The sequence below is a fragment of the Acipenser ruthenus genome, chromosome 29 (assembly GCF_902713425.1).
Source record: "Acipenser ruthenus chromosome 29, fAciRut3.2 maternal haplotype, whole genome shotgun sequence".
NCBI lineage: Eukaryota > Metazoa > Chordata > Actinopteri > Acipenseriformes > Acipenseridae > Acipenser > Acipenser ruthenus.
In genome coordinates this window covers 6360001-6381407 of record NC_081217.1, presented here as the reverse complement: position 1 = coordinate 6381407, position 21407 = coordinate 6360001, and the positions used below count along the sequence as shown (strand labels likewise).

Below are 21407 nucleotides of genomic sequence, written 5' to 3'. Positions count from 1 at the left end.
TAGCAAGACACAATGTAGAAAATAACACATGAATCTTTGAATTACTGGCTATACAACAGCACTAATCTGTTTTTTTGTTTTTTTTTACTAAGAAATCAACAGAAATACAGGTTCAAAAGCTGTACAAAAAATAATAGCTGAGGTAGATACAAAAATTACTTTAAAAAGCAAATTCAAATCCATACACATAAAAAAAGAGAATATTCACATGGCACATTTACAATTATTCATGTTATGCAAATAGTGTCAGGAAGAATCTATGAAAAATGGCTATGTGCAGACACACTGGAGCTGTGTAACTAGAGCTGCTTTCAATAAATACACCAGAAAATCAGACAGCAAACTCAGGAGTGGCAGAGACTACGCTTAACTAATAATCATGGGTTTGCTGGAAGTTATCTTGAGCTGAGAATGAACTGCTTAGTCGGTTTATTACAAGCCTCAGCCAATTAGATTCCAAATTCAACAGTCATTTTCCACCTGCACACAGAAGCCCCCTGCAGAACGTCAGATTAGAATGAGCTACGCATGCAGGAGAGTCGCAGGCTGCAAATAAATATAATACCCCTTTTAATGAAAACAACTGCTAGAAACAGGAACTGTTCAGCTACCAGTTGTGTCATTTTGAACATGCATCTTCTTTTTCATCCAGGAGGGGGCACTGTTTGACTGCATTTGTGAGCTGGCAGGAGCAGACGAGGTACCCAGAGTGCTTCACCTCCGCACAGCCACCAGGGGATGTTTGCTGCTTCACTTACTCCGCTCAAGCTGTTGATGTTCTGCGTTTGAGCTGAACTTGGCCCCTTGATTCAGAAGCTACAGCCCCCACAGTGAAGCTAATTGAAAATAAGCATGGTGCTGATTTACTTAATTTCATCAGACGTACTGTAGTGGGCATCATTTTGAAGGCATGTATTTAAAATGCTATGGCAGCGTGCAAAGCTTGTGGGTGGCACTGCACTGTTCCACTATTACACTGTACTACATATTACAGTATGGTAACGCCTCCATTAAAAGCTATACAAATTACCTTATTTCTACTGCACTTTTTATTAGTTTTGATGTTAACCGATATACAGCCTTATAGCAGACTGATCCTATAGGCTCTTATGGAAATGGCAAAGATTAGTCAAAGCCAATGCTCTGCAATGCCTTCATAGAACATAGTGGTTGTTGTGAAGTGGCTGTTCTATCACAATGAGCAGATCTTCCGGAGCGTTTAAAGGATATTTACATTCAAACACAATGCTGTAGGGACTGGGACTCCCAGCTCAGGCCTGGACTCGCCAAAACCTCCTCTATTGTGATGCTTAATGACCGTTGCAGCCAATATAACTGACCAGGAGTTAGCAAAAGCATTTGTCAAGTTTTTATTTTTTGTATTTATTTTATCTGAGTTTCTTTTAGTTTTACCTTCTGAGTTGCCATGTTAACCACAGGATAGAAACTTTTAGCTCCCCCATGGTTAAAGTTAAGCTACTAATGAACTTAACATAAAAAAAAGATAAAGAAAGACACCCTCTAAGAGTGTGTGTTTATGCATTTTTCTGCAAGATTTTCTTTGCAAATATGTTGACTTTGGCCAACCTTAACTCCATAATGCTAGTATAGTTATACAAATGCCACTTACAACAGAAGTGGAACAACGATCCACTAAGAAGCAGTGATCCTTTTTTCACTCTATTTTAATATTGTGAATCATATAACAATTATTTTTTTTTTTTTTTTTTTCAAGAATTTAATGTTCCAATATTTTGGTACATCTCTCAAATAATGAACAAGCTTCCAGTCAAAACACAATCCCAGTTCTGAGAAATGTTACAAGCTTACCACAGATAGACAAAAGCATGGCTACTGTCACTTAACACCCCAAGCTGGAAGCTATTGTAAGGAGTGGGAGTGGGGTCCAGTAATAGACTATTATTGTTTTCATTAAGGCCTTAGATAATATCGTTTTGAATCCAAGTTCACCAAAGTGTGAGATCTTGTTCAGGTGATTTCTGTTCTTTATAATGTTGAACTGGAATACCAGCTCTGTTAAACTGATACCCTTAAGAAACAGCCCATTGTCTAAAGTAACATATTGTTACAGACACAAATGCACTAAAGAGATACACATGCATCATTATATGTTTGGTTTTAATAGCCATGGTCCTCAGTTTTGAATGATCTCAGTGGTGGTATTTAGATCTGTCACTGTCTAGATCAATTGACTAGACCTCGGTATGTAATGTTATTTTGAGAATGAGATCTTGCAGACACCCTAAAATGTGCAGTGGATCCAGGCTGGCAAACACAGCTCAATACAGACAGCATGTATAGTAAGCCTCCAGGGGCCATGTGCAATGTGTCATTTTATGTTGTAAAGCTGGACGCTGTGTTAGTTCAATCAGAAAACAACAACCAAAAAGAATCTGCACTAAGCAGCTTGCTACCCAGAGGCAGAACTGTGCTTTGACCTGTTGTTTGTATCCAGCATACTGTTCACCCCCAGCCTTTTAATACAGTCTCATCCAGCATTCAGTCATAGCAGTTTCAAACTGATCTGTCACTACAGCATTAGTCAAGGAATCAAACAAAATGTGGTAAATAAATAAATTGGAAGAACGCAAGAAAATAAAAATAGTTGACATTTCCACCAGACAGGTTGGCATGTCTTTAAGCAGCTGCTAAATGAAGTCAGCCCCTCCCACTGTGTGGGCTTGGTAGCAAGCTCCTGTTTCATACAGACAGAACTACTAACCACCAACTCATTCCATCTGTCACGCCAGCATAGACGCTGCAAAGAACACTCAAAGAAACAAAAATAACATATTGCATATTTGTTTTTTAAGGGATACATTTTTTTAATAGAAAAAAACACATATTGTGAGGTGATACAGGGAAACAAGTTATGAATCATGCTTTTTTTTTTTTTTTTTTGAGACTGTTTCCCGGAACAACCATTTATTTTATTTTACATTTATAAATTTGATTAAATGACACAAATCAAATAATTATGTGGTCACCACAAAGTTTACTACACGTTCACGGGCTCGCTTCAGTGGTTTGTTTTGTCCTTACCACTTTTTACCGCTATCAACTTCTGAGAATAAAATTTGGAAATCTGGGTTGCATATCTGCCACAGAGTAAAAAAAATGAAACCTATTCAAACCAGTTTTACAGCAGCAACCGAGCCACAGAAAAGAAAGGAAAACACAATGGAGACAATCAAAATAATCGAGATCTTCTGCAGGGGTTTATACTGCAGAGCTACAAACATGATGAAGTGTTAATCAACACACCTGAGTTTAGTGATTCCAGTATACATGCTTTGATAGAGCGCAGAGCCCTTTTTTTTAAACACATTTATGGCCACCTTTCCAATTTCATTTTCCCCAAACACTATTGTCAACTGTGAGTCTGCCTTCTGGATTTACCGAATCTGAGTGTATTTAGGAAGCTGACCCCTTTCACATCCTTACTGTGTATTTTAACCTGTGTCAAACTGTTTCTTGGGAGCAGGTAATTATAAATCAATGACAATGTGTAGGCTTTCTGAGCTATTCGTATGAGTTGGCTCAGCAGGCATTTGCATTCTCAGCACTCCTGGTTATATCTCTAGAAGTGAGTTACAGTAACGCAGAGCTCTTCTTTATAGTCTAGATGGCAGTTTGATGAATATTCATGTCGTGTCAAAACAGAAAGAAAAGGGTTATATTCAAAGCACATACTGTAAAGACAACCGGTGTGCTTGTAACAAATGCAGTCTGAAGATTAAGATCCCTTACATTACAGCTTTATATTGTTTTACGGAAATACAGTATCGTTAATGGGTATTTATTTGTCAATTGATCCCTTAATCCTTTTGTCATGAAATTTAAATTTAAATCTGGTTTTGCATTAAGGAGAAATGAGTTTAGTGTTTCCTGGTCTTTAATAGTTTATTTAAAAAAAAAAAAAAAAAAAAAACACTGGACTGCTCAGCGTGTTTTGGCACAGCTGGAAGCCTTCCTCTGAATCAGCCCCAGATTGAATAAGCACAGAGAAGAATCAAATCTCTTGCTTCCACAAAGAATAGTCTGTGTGGTCAGGTTTGAGGCACATTGGCAAATCAGAGCGGCAAAGACTGGCCCATGCCCATCTGCCTTACCCTTGGGGTCTGATTTTCAAAAGCTGGGTTTACCAATGAATTCATCTTGAAGGGATGAAGAGCATCACTTCCTGTGAAGTTTAACCATCTGAAGAAAACTGCTGCATTTTTTATTTGTGCTCTCAGTTTGTAAAACATTCATGTACTTATTTCCTAAAAGATTAATGAATAGGTGAATGTTGATCGATCAACTTTTGAAATTCACCCCCTCTGATCTATCAGCAGGCTGACGGCTTCCAGGAAAGTTCAGCACCAAAAAATGTATAGATAGTATCCTGGCATGTCAGCAGACCATGTGTCCTTCTCTTTGAGGCTTATGAATACCAATTCAGTATAAACCCCATGACCATGGCATTTCCAATTGCCAGCATCCACCAGTAACACACAGTAAATAATACACGATTACATTACTGAATCCACACCGAGGGATGCAGTCTCACACTCTTTTTTAGTTTATTGTTATTATATTTTTTGCAGTGAAAAGCAACAGTCTGGTGATAATAAGGCTTCACTGTATCTGTGTGGTTTCTAAGTGATAACTGTAATATGCTCAGCTGTAGCACCAATGTTTAACTCATTGATACTGAGTCCTCTGTGGTTGCCCCAAAGCTACTGTCCTCTATTTGTGTTCTGCTCTGTGTTCTTCGACATACTGCTGCTTCACAAAAATCCCTTGCAAACTTCCCTGTTACATTGTCTTTACACATCACACCCTTCTTTACATGTGGAAAGACAAAGCAAAACCTAGCAAAAACTTGTAAGCTGGTTTTTCACATGGTAGAAATAGTGAAGATGGAAATGGTGGGTTGGCAGAATATGTAGTAAAGTGTGTTTGTGAAAGATCATTTCTTGGATTTGTTTTAAGTCGGTTAACACAGTGAGAAATGGCATAATGCTAAACGTCTCAGTCACACCACCTATTTCAAACATCTATATATGTAACGCACACGACTACAAAGATACTCAAGTGAAGTCTGCCTCGACGTATTTCATTTTCAGTCATGAGAAATTGCAATAAATTGCAGATTTAGCATCATTTCACTTTAACAATCTCAATGTAGAAGTGGTTTCAAACAGCTTCTGACAGTCTACCCATTCACTTTAAAATATATCCACAAGCTATGTACCGTTTTTAAGGCTGTCAACTTCACCCATTTTGCTAATTTCCTAAATACATTTAGTCAACAGTTTTTTTGTGCATATCTATATATATATATATAATATTATTTGTATAATGTTTAATCCTTAATTTACTGAACTACAACTTGGCCATAACTGTAAACTCAGGCCTTGGCATGACACATTGTTCATCTAAGACAAACCAAAAGTAAGACAGACATTGAAAAAGTTAAAAAAAATAAAAAAAATAAAAACAGGACATGGCCACTTGAGACGAGGTTGCTAAAAACATTTGCTAGCCTATGAGAGATCCTTTACCATATTGATGCAAACCAACGTACAACCTTTTGCTTTTTCGTTAACATGTTCACAGGTAATATATTTCAGTGCTACCATGACAACTGATCGAACTGTGCGTGCCCCGAATCAAATACAGTCGAACGCAATTTAAAATGAGTTATTTATTCATTTATGTATTTCTTCGGACAGCCGTGGTCACAAAGAGCCAATGAAAATCTGACTGATGCAGTCGCAACAGTAGAGTTTGAGCTGCCCCCTTTTGCACAAGATCTGGTTTCCAAATGCAGCTGTGCTCAGCAAGCCCGGGTTCTGAAGTTAAGCTGCAAGGTCAGGGGTTCCGTGACCACCCCCTACCCTATCTCAATGTTGACTGCACAAAGCCTTTCAAAGAGACAGGTTACCTCACATCAACCTTGGACTTTGTCTGAGCTTGTCTACACTGTGGTTTCATACTCCATCACTTCCTTGGGAGCACTGAGGCTTCGGTACTGTATCCGGGGGGTGACAGGAGAGGTGTGCTCCAGTACTAAGATAGTCTTACGTAGCCTCCGGTCAATGAAATGGGCATCCCAAGCTGGATACTTCTTCCTGGGCAAGTCTATCCTAATGACAGGCCCTTCTGTCCGTGGAGTGCGAGCAACTGGGGTTTGTGGGATGCTTGGCCTCACCTGAAAAACAGGCATGCAGCTGTCCCGGTCCCCTGGTACCTGTTCCCTTTCCGCACCCATAGTCCTCTGTAGAGATCTAGGGGGACTTGTTACAACATCTGGGGGAATGGCAGCAGGTTCTGGCCCCTCGTCCTCCACACAGCCCCACTGGGACCCAAATATGGGTCCATTTGGGTGCAGCAGGCAATAGTAAATGAACATGAAGAACATTCCAAGAGCGAAGCTGCAGACCACCACACAAACTATGATTAAGGCGTAGAAGTCTGTGGTCTGCGGGTCCCGGTACAAATACCAAAGCACCGTCAAGGCAGCATTTTCGGTAAGGGTAATGAAATAGTAGATGAACATTCGGTAGCGGGTCCGCCCCTCCTTGACATTGAACCAGCAGAAGATGTAGATGATGCCCACCACCATGTTATAGATGATCTCCTCCCACTTGGACATGCAGAAGTCCGTCTCCCCCTGGATGATCCAGAAGGTCATGATGCACCAGTGGGTGACGATGAAGATCCCAAAGTAGAGCTGGAACACAGAGACGAAGAGGGCGAAGGCGATGGTTCGAGCACCAATGGTGAAGAGGTGCCACAGAATCTGGATGATGACTGCCTTATATGACAAGGACATCTTATCATCGCGGGAGTCATGGAGAACCTTCTGATAGGAGGCGATCACCCAAGCCAGGGCGACCAGAGATGCAGAGGCAGACAGACCTGCATGAAAGAAATAACAGTACTATAATATCGATATACAATCCTTTTTATTAATATTTATAAATTGGCTTTGTGTTAACTGACTATCAATACTAGTGTTGCAAAAAGTGTCTTTGACATGTCTTTTAGTCGTTCGCAGAATACTATGTTGGGACTTTATTAAAATAGATCTCCTTGAATTGTCTTCAGACTGCCATACGCTGTAAAAGTACAAAATACGTGTCATTGGATACTCAGGAATGAAGACGAAACATGCAAACATTTGTTCTTAATCAATTAGTAGATTTAAGGGAAATGGTGAACCCATTCTAGACATGATAAATAGTACTAAATAGTAGCACGGAAGTACTAAATACACTGAACTTATGGCCCTTTTGTCAGCTGTTCTGCTTTAAAGCACATTATTCCCAGGTGAAACTCCATTACGATCAGACCTTTAGCAGATTGTGGGCTGTGCTCAGGTCAAGCTCCATACTGTGTTAATGGCAGCCCCATGTGGTGTTACAGTGACCAGCAGGCTCAATAACACTGAAATATTCAAGACTCTTTCATGCTTAACATCTGTATCCTTCGCCAACAATATTCACACACGCGGGAAATTAATTCTAAAAAGTTCACAAGGTAAGCTGTGGCATCATTAGCAGCTAGATCACTATTAGTGTCATCGGCTTGGTTTTAGTATGATAATTAGCTAACTTTGGCTGTCTATTACAACATTAAAAGGACTGAAATCCCATTAGTCACTTGAAAATTGCGAGAAAGGTGTTGAAAGCACACGGACACAGAAAGTGACAATGTAAATTAATTGCCTAACTTGGCATTTGTGTGAGCATGATTATTATTAGACATACTACATGGGCTTCATTTAAGGATGCTTTTCAAGAACAAACTGCACAGATGCAATGCATGTTGATTTTCAGGTAGAATACATTGTACCAAAAAAAAAAAACAACATATCAAATTCACTGTAAAAACACACACACACACTAAACTTCTGCGTGCTAAAATTGACTCATTCTGGTCAGACTGCTCTGTGTTTTACTGATTTCAAAGCTGTCATAAATATTTTATATAGTTCCTTTCTCCTTCCATTTGGATGAAAGCCAAGATCTTAATTAGCTGCAGCCCTGCTCGGCTGAAAGAATTAGTCAACACGTCAAACTCCTTGGCTACAACTACTGAAGAAGGGTGTTCAAGCCATTTTAACAGAATGCCTGATAATCTTAATTGAATCGAACATTGTAAGAAGCAGGTCTCACACAAGCAAATAAAAAAATGAGCAATTGTAACGGCCACTGCAGTGTGAGGTTAAAAGATCTAAAATGACGAATGCGGACGAGCATTGTGCCTTGTGCATTGTGGGTTAAGATGTTTGCTTGAGGTGTGTGGGGTCGCCAGTTCATGCTCAGCCTTCGCCCTGTTACATTGGTGCCATGACCCGGATTAGGTTAAGAGGGGAAGGATGTAACAGGCAGTACTGTGTGATGCATTGCTGTTACAGATTCTATCCCCTGTCGTGGAGTTGAGATGAGGTTAAACGCTCTAAAACTATGAAAGCAGATGAGCCTGCCTCTTTTGCATTGTGGTTCAGCCACTCGCTTGAGGCGTGCCGGGTTGCCAGTTAGTGGTCAGCCTCCATCTTGTTACACAATCTGAGCTGTTTCAAGACTGTACAACTACCTCCATTTCATCTTCAATGGTAGGGTTTTTAAATGAAGTGTGTGTGTGTGTTTCTCTACTCTCTGAAAATGAACGGATGTGTCTGCTGTGTCAAAGGGTCGCCATAAATATACACACAGAGTTATCCAATTCAAACAAATAAATGAAAGGAAACAGGGCAAGGAAAAAGCCGTGGCAAAATAGATTTTGGGTACTTTCTTAAGTACAGTAAATGGGAGGTGCAGCGTAAAGAAAGAATCCATGAGATGACTGGAAGATGGTAATCCTAAGTATTCAAGCTACATTGCTCTCTCTATATACAATCCAATCATTCACAGATTTGGTTAATTCACTGTTAAACCCATGTAGGCAGTAAATTGTACAAGCCCAATATTTTACTGTATAAGGGTCCTTTACTAATTCACTGTTTTCAATAAAGAGGGAGCATGACAGAAGTAAAGATATATAATGATGTGATTAAAAACAGCAGCATTTTCTAAGCTTTTGCTCCATGCATTTTTCCAGTAAGCTACAACAACTACAAAAGCCCAAATAGCAAATGAAATCAAAAAAACGACTTAGATTAGTTTATTTTTTACGGTTTCTCCGGTATGTCTGGTGTTTCTTCATAACTTTGCTTGTGGCGCTGTCGGTTTTGTTCTCATGTCAAAGACATGAAAAATGGAAAAAAGGGAATAAAACCTGATGCTTTAAGATAAAATGTTTTACATCAATAAGGCTGGATTATTATTGTTGGGTGCACCATGATTTTGAACCATTGCATCTCCCGATACATACAAATGGCCAGCATGTCAGCGGCCCTGTCTTTCTTAATAAAGAACGACAGCCTGGTTTCAATTTAGGAGATCATTTTAAATTCCGAGGGGACTACAGCTGGCATGTTTCATAAATACATTTTGTAGATGAAATTTACTTTTGTTCTTTATTGAAGTTTATGCATGGCTTTGAAGTGTTTTAAATCAAATATACAACAGACAGTTACAGAGGCTGAATATTTGCCTTCAGTGCATTACCTTCTTTTACCACACAGGGCTCGGTTTCGTACATTAACTCCCCTTCCCTACTCCTTGCACTAACCATATTTGGTCGCTGGTGGCAAAATTACAATACATGGAATTACAATTGCAACATTCAGACAAAAATCAAACATGAATGTAATAAAGACAATCCATAATACCAAGGTTTTCAGCATACTGTTTGAATGGGTGGGGGTGGGCTGATCTGGGCCATTATAAAATAAAATAAGAATTCCCTTACAGACATGTTTAAATCAAGCCCCATGTTTAATTTATTTTGTCAATACAAGTCTCCAGTCTGATCCAATGGGATGTTTAGGCTTCCAGCTTTTTCTCTGTGAAAATAATAAAGCACCAGTTGGATTCCCCCCAATGCTATGATTTGACTCTTATTTTGGGGATCCGGTTAATAAGTATTCCTTTACCCTGTCACCTTCTGCTAATGTCTTTTCACTTCTGATGATTCATGCTGTCACATTTTCAATCGCGCTCTTTAAAAGTGCAAGATGTTTCTTAGAGATCTCTCTTCATTTTTCGGCTCCTGTTATCAGCCCTACGTTGGCTCATGATTAAATAACGATAGTTGTAAAATATGTAACACATATATGAGGGTCCCAATAGGTTCACACATCGTGTAGCAATGGTGTTCTCCTGGTGAATGCAAATGGAGTTTAAAGTTTGTTTGGAGAAAGGATAGTGCCTTGAATGCATTAACAATAATTGTTCAATCAGTGTTTATTTATTTCCCACTGTCAATTTGAACACAGTAATTAAATCTTAATTCCTATCAATGCCTAACAGCCAAAGACAGATTAGAACACCCTAGTTAGTATTCACAAATTATAAATGACGCTCAGTGGCTAACCTAACTTACTATTTCCTCACCAATTTTTGTAATAGGAATCTAAGATTAGGAAGGCATCTTAGGCTTGTAATTATATACATCTTACTGCTGTGTTGCCTGGAAAATGGCTGTTTACTCTCTTCAATCTCCTATGTAACGTCACTTCAGTTGTTTAGTGGATATAAATTAGATGCTTAAAAACTGGCCATGCACACATGCGTTCATTGATATAACAGGTTATAACTTTGGGTAGCAGCAAAGTTAGCATCCTTGATGATCTCATATGCACAAATATCAATGTTGTCGCATTATTAACATAACACTCTTAGAATTAATTTATCGGCACCATCTTGGTATTCAGCTGTCATCCGCTTGACTGAAGCCTCAACTAATTTACAAGAAATGGATTCCCCCTCCTTACCCTGCAGCGGCTCCACCTGGTTCCTCTGGATCATGATGCTGAGCTGCAGGACCAGCTGGGGGGCGCTCTTGAGGAAGGTCTCCAGCAGACGCAGCATGTTGATGTCCGCGCTCTCGAACATCATCCGCCAGTGGAAGTGACACCGCTCGTGCTCGCTGCGCCAGCGGCTCTGGACTCCCAGGTAGAGGGAGCGCAGATACCTGCAGAGGAGGTTTACATGGGCCGTGAACCATCTGTTACATGCATGTTCAGTATCGTAGTTCAAAGGACACATCAGCAGTGTTACTGCACCATTAACACACATTATAAAATGATGATCCAACGCCTGATTCAGTGCATTTGATAGGGAATAGGGTTCAAGGAGCTGGAAGATTTAAACATTTTATAGATGTATTATGTGTTTCTAATCAGAATAATGAACATAATATAATGGGATACAATAAAGTGCAGGTGACAGTTTACACATAATTGCACTAATGTATTTTTATTTAAAGGAGCTAAATTACTACTGTGTGGTCTTAGACACAACTGGTTTACACAATTTGCATGTGGTTGGTGCTGCAATATGATCTGCCCAATCACTGCTTTGTGCATGGGCAACAAAGCTGAAACAGATCAGGTCAATCATTTTTACTGACAAGTGATTATTTTTACTAGAAATGCAGATGAACAAGTCTATTGATTTGGGATAGTCTGTCACCCTGAAGTGCTAAGCTCATTCATAAAGGAATGAAACCCATTTGCACAAGAAATACTTGTGCACGAAACAATTGTCACTTTAAACAGGCATTCAATACAGGTCTCAGCCTGAGTCTAAGATAAAACGAACCAGGGCTGTTTGCACATTTATTAAAACATGAAGAAACAATCACTTTACAAAAGTCTTTTTTTTTCCTCTAGTAATGTACAAACCTGTTAGCCATTTCCTGATGTGACTTTGAGACAGACTGCTTCTGAAAGTATATACACAACGCCATATAAGTTAGAGTTTTCCCAAATTGCCATGAGGGCTATTTGACCCATTAACCCAAAACTCTCAATTTCAATCCTCTATTTTTGCTTCATAAACATTCATTTCAATCTGAGTCCCATGCAAAGGGGAAATGATTCCAGAGCGAAAGACCCCAGAAAACCCCAGGACTATTATTTCTCATCATGTCTGTCAGATCCATAGTTAATTCAGACTGTGGCAAATAATTGAAATCAGCACAATAAGTAGGCAGAGATGAGCCACATTAGGGAACTAATGAGGAAGATTAAAAGGCCTTGAGAAGAGCCATCCATAGCTTGATATTACAAAGGAACCGAGAGCAGAGCTTCAAAACAGACTTTAACTGGAGTGATGGCCAGTGGTATACATACATAATTATTTATGCCAAGGATGACTGCAGTTCTTTTTAAAAGAGACTAGATAACTACTTATCATCTGTTGGGTGAACATATTAAAAAACAAAATAAAAGCAGACAAGCTCTTTATTAGATTTAGAGTTTATAGACTTGCAAATCAAGATATTTAAAAATGCTATTTCTGTCCTACAAATACCTAAACTCTATGATTTTAAACTAGGTGGCACAGAATGAAATACAAATGCAACATAATATGCTCCCTTTTATCTCAGAATTAGAAAATGGCCTTTTCTTTCTAAAACAAATTTCTCTGCTGAGTATATGGCAGCGAATTGCTACATACTGTACTTCATGAACATGACAGCATTGTGGCTGTGCTGGCACTAGATATGAAAGTGGTTTCACAAGTGCTTGTGGCAAAACTGTACAGGGAACTGTTTTTCAGCCAAAGCTAATGAAAGCAATGCTGCATGGATCGTAGCCTTGCCAATGTAAACACAGAACAGCGAGCCAGGTGGAGGGATGACACTATTCTGCAACATTACAGCACAGCAGTAAGAACACCTGTCTGTTCTTTACATGCTGCTCTGGGAAAACAATGATTCAGCCTCACAGCCTGGAGCTTGTAATATTTAACATGCTGAAGCTTGAATATCTGAAAAGCAGCAGTTGTTTTGCTAAGCACAGGGAAAACCACCAAAAGTATACTGCCAGGTCTTTAAAATAAATGCCCCCCACGCACCACAGCATTCCTACGCATTGTATTCTAGAAAATAAAACAGAGATAATCAGGATCTTTCCTGGTTGAATGCTTCTAAATAATTACTGTGTGTTTAAACTTCTACTGGGGATTTGTCATTTTTATTTTCTTTGTAGATTTTATTTTCTCTTTCTGCCCGGCTGTCATTTTAAATGTGCTCTTATAACAAAGTTTTAAGGTGTTTTTTTTTTTATCTCATTAATAATAATAATAATAATAATAATAATAATAATAATAATAATAATAATAATAATAATAATAATAATAAAAAGGTTGCCCCTCTCAGGATTTCGTTTTGTATTCTCTTCAGTTCCCCAGCTGGGGGTAGCGCCCCCCTTTCATCTCAGACCTAGCTTCAAACCTGGAATAAGGGTAACTAGTCCTTCCTCTGTATCCTGCAGTGGCTTGACCTAGTTCCACTGGGTATATTCCATAGGCTGTTCTAGATACATGTCAAGTTATTGCTTTTTACAGGAATTTCCTTATAGTATAGCAGCCTCTTTCTAATCTGATGTGATTCATGCTAAAAGCAGCAGAGGAAACAAAACTTCAACATTATTATTCTATGATAAGTGTATAAAACATTTACAGCAGCCTCTGAAATGTTATTCAAAGGTTTATAACTTATTTATGATGAAATAGAAGTATCAAAAACATATCACAATGAATACTGTACCAGCTACTGAACACAAACATATTTTAATAAATCAATGTCAAATTCACAACTCTAATGGGTTCTGGTGGTCTCAGTCCAGTGTCTGTGAATACCTATTCAAGACAAAGACCTCCCAGTACCTCCCAGAGACACAAAGGGCCTGCTATGCCAGTAATGATGTTTTGATATGCACGGTGCTATCTATGAATATTGAATCTACTATATATTTGTATTTCAACAAAATGTGTTGTTTATCATCCAAATCAAATAGATCTGTCAGAAGACATCTCGCATACAGAAATATCCAATCCCATGTGGCCTCCCTACCAATATAACACTAGATAGCTTTGAACTGTATCTGTTGGTTCGTGTTTCTTCATTGGCTGGGCTCACACTCAACATGACAATCCAGTCTTTGCATGTGCATGAGGTGTTGTCACCACTTTGATCACCACCTACTAATGTTTATTATTCTAACCCTTGACCTGACCCATGCAAAACAAATACATATATATGAATTTGATCAAACTTGTATTTTTTACAGTTACTATGGTCAAAGAATGTCCACTTTGCTATTTTATCTTGGTAAAGAAAGTGCATCCATCCTTAGTACTTAGAAACTGTTTAACTGCATCAGCAATGTTCTGGTGTGCCACAGCCAGTGAGCTCGCTACCAGGATTCAGTGTTGTGTAGGTTTTTGTCTTCCCCCAAACTGATCATTGGTTGTGGTACATTTGCAGTACCTACAACATGAGAGGCATAGTGATCCTTGATTGAAAATCAGACGTTACAACTAGTCGCCCCCATGCTAACATGCCCTTTCAAACTCTTGTGTGTCTTCCTAATTTATGGCTTACTAACTAGCTAACTAACAGCACTGCCTCTAGGCCTTATCTACCACACCGTCTATCACATGTCACATGGTTCAGCTCTGTTGCATCTTATTGACTCATGAGGTGCCTAAATAGTTCCTCATAAAATATCCACATCCTATATCAAATAAAATATTTAATATTGCACCAAAACCATCAATAGCACAGGTTTACCATACAAGATCACTTTTGGTTTTTGTTGTGTCCCTGTTCTAGACTATCAATTAAACCAAAATTATAATAAGAAAACACACAAGTACCATTGTTTCTTACTCATATGACCCAATATGGCTCTCTCCATGCTAACATACTGAAATTATGCTAGACAGAAAACTGTGTAATCAAGGCACAGGCCCATAATTAATAATCTGCTGTTAATATTTTGCTGGGTGACTCCGTTCTTGTGTCTGAAGGGAGTATAAATCATCACTGGCTGATGTGTGGCATGTGATTGCTATATGCTTTCTGTCCTTTGATTATCTCTGCCTATGAGGGTGTGTGGCACTGACAGCCTATGTCAGAGTAATAGCTGTGCCATTCACATCCCTGTCATTTATTCTTAGCAGTAATTAGCACTTACCATCCCCATAGGTGCGAGCTGTAAAGGGCTGTGTCTGCTGCCTTCACAACCAAAGCTTTTTAAGTCACACAGTCCGAAGGAGGCACATCAGAGACTGACATTTTACCATGACGGATATATAGATCAGCTGTCTCTTTGTCACAAAAAAAAGGCAATGCACGATTTGTCACCATGCACATTTGTGCCATTATTTGTACATTGTGTACTGTAAAGAAACACAGATTTGCTGACACTTGCAGTGCGCAAACATGAAATCAATCAATCCACTTGATGTAATGTTAAAAAACTCTGCAAAGTCACACCACCTGCTGTTATAACATAATTATTTGCATGCTCTGTAGTAAAATGCAATTTTTATTTTTTAATGCAATCTTTCTGAGTGATCATGAGTTCTGTTGCTCCAATAATGAAATTCAATCATTTTCCCCAGATGTAGGAGTTGTTAGTGCATGTTATACACATGTCATATTAACCCTTGCAATTGAATTGCACAGTGGCTCTCTTTGATATAGCACTTTATATCACTGATACTTAGTTGCATTTCCATTGCTTTGTGTCACTATTCAGTATAGGGTGTCTTTCCTGTATCAGACTTGTATTGTTCCAATTGACCTTTGGGGCTTTGAAAGCTATAGAGTGTATAGAACAGTTAATCTAATAATCAAACCAATCCATCTATCACATATTTTAACTACCCATCCCAAAAAATTCATGAAAGTGTCTATCTATCTCTGGAAGCTTTTTTACTGAAAAATGAAAGCCACGACAAACTACCCGGTAACATTAACTCCAAAGAAATACAGCACAATGTCAAAGAACTTGACAAATGGAACATTTTCACTTTGATGTCTATGTTTTTGCCATCTTCTGCCTGAGAGCAGGGCTGTCATTCTCATTGCAACTCTTCATGTGGTCAGGGATTTTACAGCTAATGGCCTCAGGACCAGGGCAGTTAAAAGTCCGCAAGGGAATCCTCCCCACTATGTACTGTCACACCACATCACACCAACACAAAGCTACTGGCCCTAGTGCTGACGTGATGTGTTAGTAAATATTCCATCACTCTACTAGTCAACTGCTTGGTTGTGATTCAGTATATCCCCTCCCCATAAAAGATCAAACAGCACAAATATCACATTGTAATATATGTTTAATAACACATTGCTGTATATACCCACATAGGTGTTCACATGCTTTTGCACGACATTATTGGTCGCCCCCCCCCCCCCCCATCCTGTCCCCCAAAAAAGCCATCAGAATGACTCTTTAAGGGACCATTGGATACAAGGACAAGGCCTGGGTCCCATTACGTATTTCTCTTTTTATTTGAACATACCCGGCACTCCCGAATGAGCACATTAGAAATGAAATGAACACAACGCGGTTTATAAATAGCTGGCTCTCTGTTCTCCTCGCGGTTGATCAAAGGGAAATCTGTGCACAGTGGCCTCCCCAGGTCCTTGCACAGCACCGTATGCTTTTGTATTTAAATACAGGTCTTTGTCATCTTTCAAATCCGATGCAATGAATTTTAATTATACATTTTAATCATTGTGGCTTGGAACTGGTGTTTATCTCAGCTGGCTGGCCATAAAAAAGTACCCATTATTCTGATCTTAACTAGCTATGAAGATTATAATTGTGTAAATGTTCTAAACAGCATGTATGGCCATGTTTCTTTTTGGTAATGCAATGGATGCTGTAAGAAGTGCACATTTCTTACTGGTTTACTGAACTCTTTTATAGTATAACAGATGTGTTCTTGTTGTTTGACTCATACCTGCAGACTATAGAATATTAACATACCATTTGACATAAGATGATTCAGTCTCAGTTCTGGAATACAAACCAAACTAAATGACACCAAATAAAAATAAAGGTATGTGAACCCTATTCAAATCTAGAGCTTTACCTTTAACACAATAACTTCAGGCTAATGTTGAGTGCAAAGCCTTGTGCACAGATCAGAGGCGAATGAAGCGACCGGCTCAGTAGAAAGGTTTAACCTCTCTGAGCAGTGCATGCCTCCGACGGCCCTCCGTCTCAGAAAGCAATATATATATTTTAAAGCAAATGCATTATCATTTAAATTGATCGTTTGAGTCCAGTCGGGCTTGCTCTGGGGAATGTCTTTTTATAGTTTCAGCCATGCTTAGACTGGGAATCCTCAGAATAAAAACTTTGGCTAAACTTTGTTCACATACTACTCCTATAATAGGTTTATTCATCCGATTTTATACTGTCTATAGAAATAACCCAATGTTTTTTTCTTGTTTGATAATTAATCGATTGAAAATAATTTCACACACTGCTAGGTTTTCATTGACCAGCCCTTGATTCCAGTCAGTGGATATGTAAGTTAGACAGGCTGGAAAGAAATCGATGATGGCATGAATTGAATCTGCTTAGCTTTCCTGCTCTATTAATATACTGGCAGTGCCTCTATGAACTAAGTAACTGGTGCACTGCCATTATACTGCAAGAATAATTGAGGGGTCACTCTTATTCCAAATATTGGTCACGCTTTATATTAATCAAGTTAACAACTGAATTATCTGTAATTGTTGGTATCCTTGTAATAAAAGTTAACCACGATGAGCTTTAGATAAGGTAAAACATTTAAAGTCAAGATTTACAGTAACGCTACATTCTTCATCCCGGTGAAATCCAGGACTCTTCATGTTCAGGTTTGACTTGTGATCTTTAAATATATTAGACATGCAGGAGTTTGTTAATGATGCTGCAATTCTGACTTTACTTATGAGAAAGATAAGATTGACACCCAACCTATAGTACATTATCTTCAACAAACAAACAATTAGGTTGATTAAGTTCTAAAATACTGCCAAGTGACTGCAAATGGGATCATAGATCAATTCCTCAATTGTCTGGGTGCTGCTGTGAGCATCTACCATTTATAGTTTCCCATCGATCTTGGAAATGTAGTGACTGACGGTATATTTACACAGTCCTAAAAGAGAGGACATTCAGACAGCTTTAATAGACATCCTTTATTAGTATAGACAATTTCAACCTTTACGACCCTACAGATGGGCAATTACTATCATCCCATTGACTGCGACTGTAACGGATTCTCATGCCACTCAAGATTCCATCCATATTCCATGAGCTATTATTGTGTAGCACTGCTACAAGTGTCAGCATCACAACTACACGTTTTTATTTTCCTGTGCATGCAATCTGCAACCAATCTGCCTAGTCCCTGATTAAAATGAGTACACACATATTCTAGAAAGCGAATTTATTCAGGATTAGTTTATCCATGTTTTTTTCTTTTCCCATTATAATATCTACTCACCTCATGGTGTCCAATAAGTATTGAAGCCCCTGTGGCTTAATTAGACCCCGGAGAGTCCACCAGTCGCTGAAGATCTCAGGTACAGGTTAAAAGGGGTCAATAGTTATGTTTAGGTATGCGCTGAAATCCAATGCATTCTTTTTTGAGCTCCCAGATTTAAAATAAAGATGCTGGAAGTGACAATCAAGAGCTCATAGGAGGGGGTGATGATGAGATAATCGCAACAGTCTACCTTGATAAAGTGCAAGCATTAGGCAATCACTGATTAATAGATTGCCAGGAGGCCCCATTCATCTCATTATCTCAAGATGCCTGGGGACAACAAAGCTGACAATCCAGCACCCTCACGCGTAGACTTGCAGGGGGGAGCAGTGGGAGCAGATTGAGAAGCACTTAACTTGTTCAAAGCTTGCCAATTTTTAAGGATTGAAGGAACTCTGAGGCCTGGTTTGAACTACCAAGTATATATAATCTCATCAGAGCCAATTCATATGTGCACGTTGCACAAAAATATGCTTTCACAAAAAGCCTTTTGAGGTACTATGGACCATATTCGCTGCACTTTAAGGCCTAGTATAAGGACAGCTTTTTTAAAGGGATGTTTCTTTGTGTCTCTTGCAAAAACCAGTTGAAAAAGCTTTCGTGACTTGCAAACTTCAGGAGCAGCTGATGCTGCCCAGTTTACTTTCTGCCCCAGCTTGAAACCCATTTAAAAGTACCTTAAACACATAACAATGTGACTTGAATGTTGATTCATGACCCACACGCCATTCTTATTCATATCAAACCCCAACAATAAAAGTTATTTTTTGAAGTGTGACTTGGGTTTTTATTCAACGATGCCGCATTCTGAATTGAAAGACAAAACGGCTTTCCAGTTCAAAGGAACTGTGCCATTGCTGCAACTAATGGATTAGAAAAAAATGACACCAAAAGAGAGACTACAAACTAAGCCTCATATACTCAGCAGCTCTGCAGTCGGGGATAATAATCGCAGTACGGAAGCACAATGTGAAGCCAGGCAAAGTTAGTTACATGAATTAGCCATTATTGCAGATCTTGTTGTTTCCATGGAGACCTCTATTAAGCACAAAACCTTTTTAGTGTTGGGGTATTAACTGCTAGGCTCTTTCATAGAAATCTATAGAAAAGCAGAGGGAACATAACTTACTTCTTTTTATCCAGCTGACACTGAATACAACAGCTATCAACTGGCCACTTAATGGCTTGAATTAACGGTGTGTGAGCTGTACATATCAGTAGGGGGTGGGGAAGGGAGAGCTAATCAACCCAAACTAATCTCATACAGAAAGCTTGAAGTTCATTAAATGTGAGTCTTCATCTTTAATTTAATGGGCACACAAAATTGCCTTGGCTATGATTCTGATTATCATAGCTACTGTAATTTAGTGGAATGGATGATCAAAGGATTGTTTTTTTCAACTGCATCATACTGAATATTTTACATGTGCATTTTTTATTTCCTGGTGTATCTTGACACCTGTCTGGTCCCTTGTTATTTGTGACTGTTGGTTTAAATAGGATTTCATATTACTTTACATTAAGTGGCTATTTTTACAAGGTAATCAACTGTAATAACTGTGGTTACATGGCACTGTAATGACATTGTAAACACACACATGTACAAATACAGTGTATTTTTGGTGTTATGGTTATTATTAGTTTATTTAGCAGATGCCTTTATCCAAGGCGACTTACAGTGTGAACTATGCATCAGCTGCAGAATCACTTACAACAACGTCTCACCCAAAAGATGGAGCACCAGGAGGTTAAGTGACTTGCTCAGGGTCACACAGTGAGTCAGTGGCTGAGCCGGGGACCTCCTGGTTACAAGCTCTTTTCTTTAACCACTGGACCACACAGCCTCCCTACTTGACTGTTGGTGTAATTACTGTGCTGTGTAATATATTTCAGTTCCATTAGTGCACACTTACTGTGAAGTTACAGTTAGTGCGTTGTGGTGACCGGATATTGTAATTGTGCTATTGTTTTTAAAAGCAGAAAACAGGACAAAAATGCATATAACCTAAGGGAACATTTTCTCACCTTTTCTCATTTTGCATTTGATTGCTCTGCTCTGGTTGGGGCTCAGCTACTGTTTCTCAAGGTTTTCTGTACCTCAAGGTGTTGCGGATATTCAACCCTATTTTAACACCCTGGAGTGTCTTATTACGTTGATACAACATGCAGTGTCAATCCATGACACAATCTCATTATCAGGAGGGGACTGTCTGTGATCTTATATAACCAGGGTGCGATTTGTCAAATTTCCAGTGGGGGGAATAAAATAGACAAACAACAAAACCTCATGGCAAGCCTTGATCCATCTGTAGCACACAATTTAAACAGTTAAGAGAATCACTAAGCTACTTATTTATTATACCAAATCAACTGCTAAAAAATCTTTAGGAATCACACATTTGCCAAATCTGCCATCATGCAGGATAAATGCAGTTATTTTTTTTATAGATACGGTCATACTTGCCAACATTTGGAAACTGTTCAGCGGGACGCTGATCATATATGTTATCATATAATAGTATCCCCAAACTCAACACCACACGACCATCATGACAGTAAAAATAGACATAGTGAAGCGTTCTTACATTTGTATAAGTTAGTGATCTGCAGATGTGTCTGCCGCATGAAGAGCATGAGCACAGCGTGTGATTTTCACTAACTACTGTGCAGAATAAATGCATTTTTTCTATGGGTAAATATCGGGACTTTCTTCCTATGCATTGGGATGCGGGACATTTGCTAGGAAACTGTCCCGACCATATAGGGACTGTTGGCTTGTATGTACGGTATCAAAAGACAATAACAAAAACTACCTATGTTACAGCAACTCAAATAATGTTAAAACACACTCATGACAAGTACTTGCATTGTTGCACATAACCTCACTGATAACTGCACAGTGTAACAACAATAAATGGAACATAATACAACATATGTATT

At 38.8% G+C, this 21407-nt stretch overlaps 1 protein-coding gene across 1 annotated transcript in view; it reads right to left on the bottom strand.

The window, feature by feature from the left end:
- Positions 1 to 2713: 2713 nt before the first annotated feature.
- Positions 2714 to 21407, bottom strand: part of LOC117963961 (XK-related protein 7-like) — a 48698-nt gene continuing 30004 nt past the window's right edge. The window contains exons 2-3 of the mRNA XM_059004220.1: positions 10892 to 11091; positions 2714 to 6930 (exon numbers count right to left, since the gene is read on the bottom strand). Of these exons, the coding sequence (XP_058860203.1) occupies positions 5987 to 6930; positions 10892 to 11091 (1144 nt within the window). The 3' untranslated portion in view covers positions 2714 to 5986. The remainder of the gene's footprint in view (positions 6931 to 10891; positions 11092 to 21407) is intronic.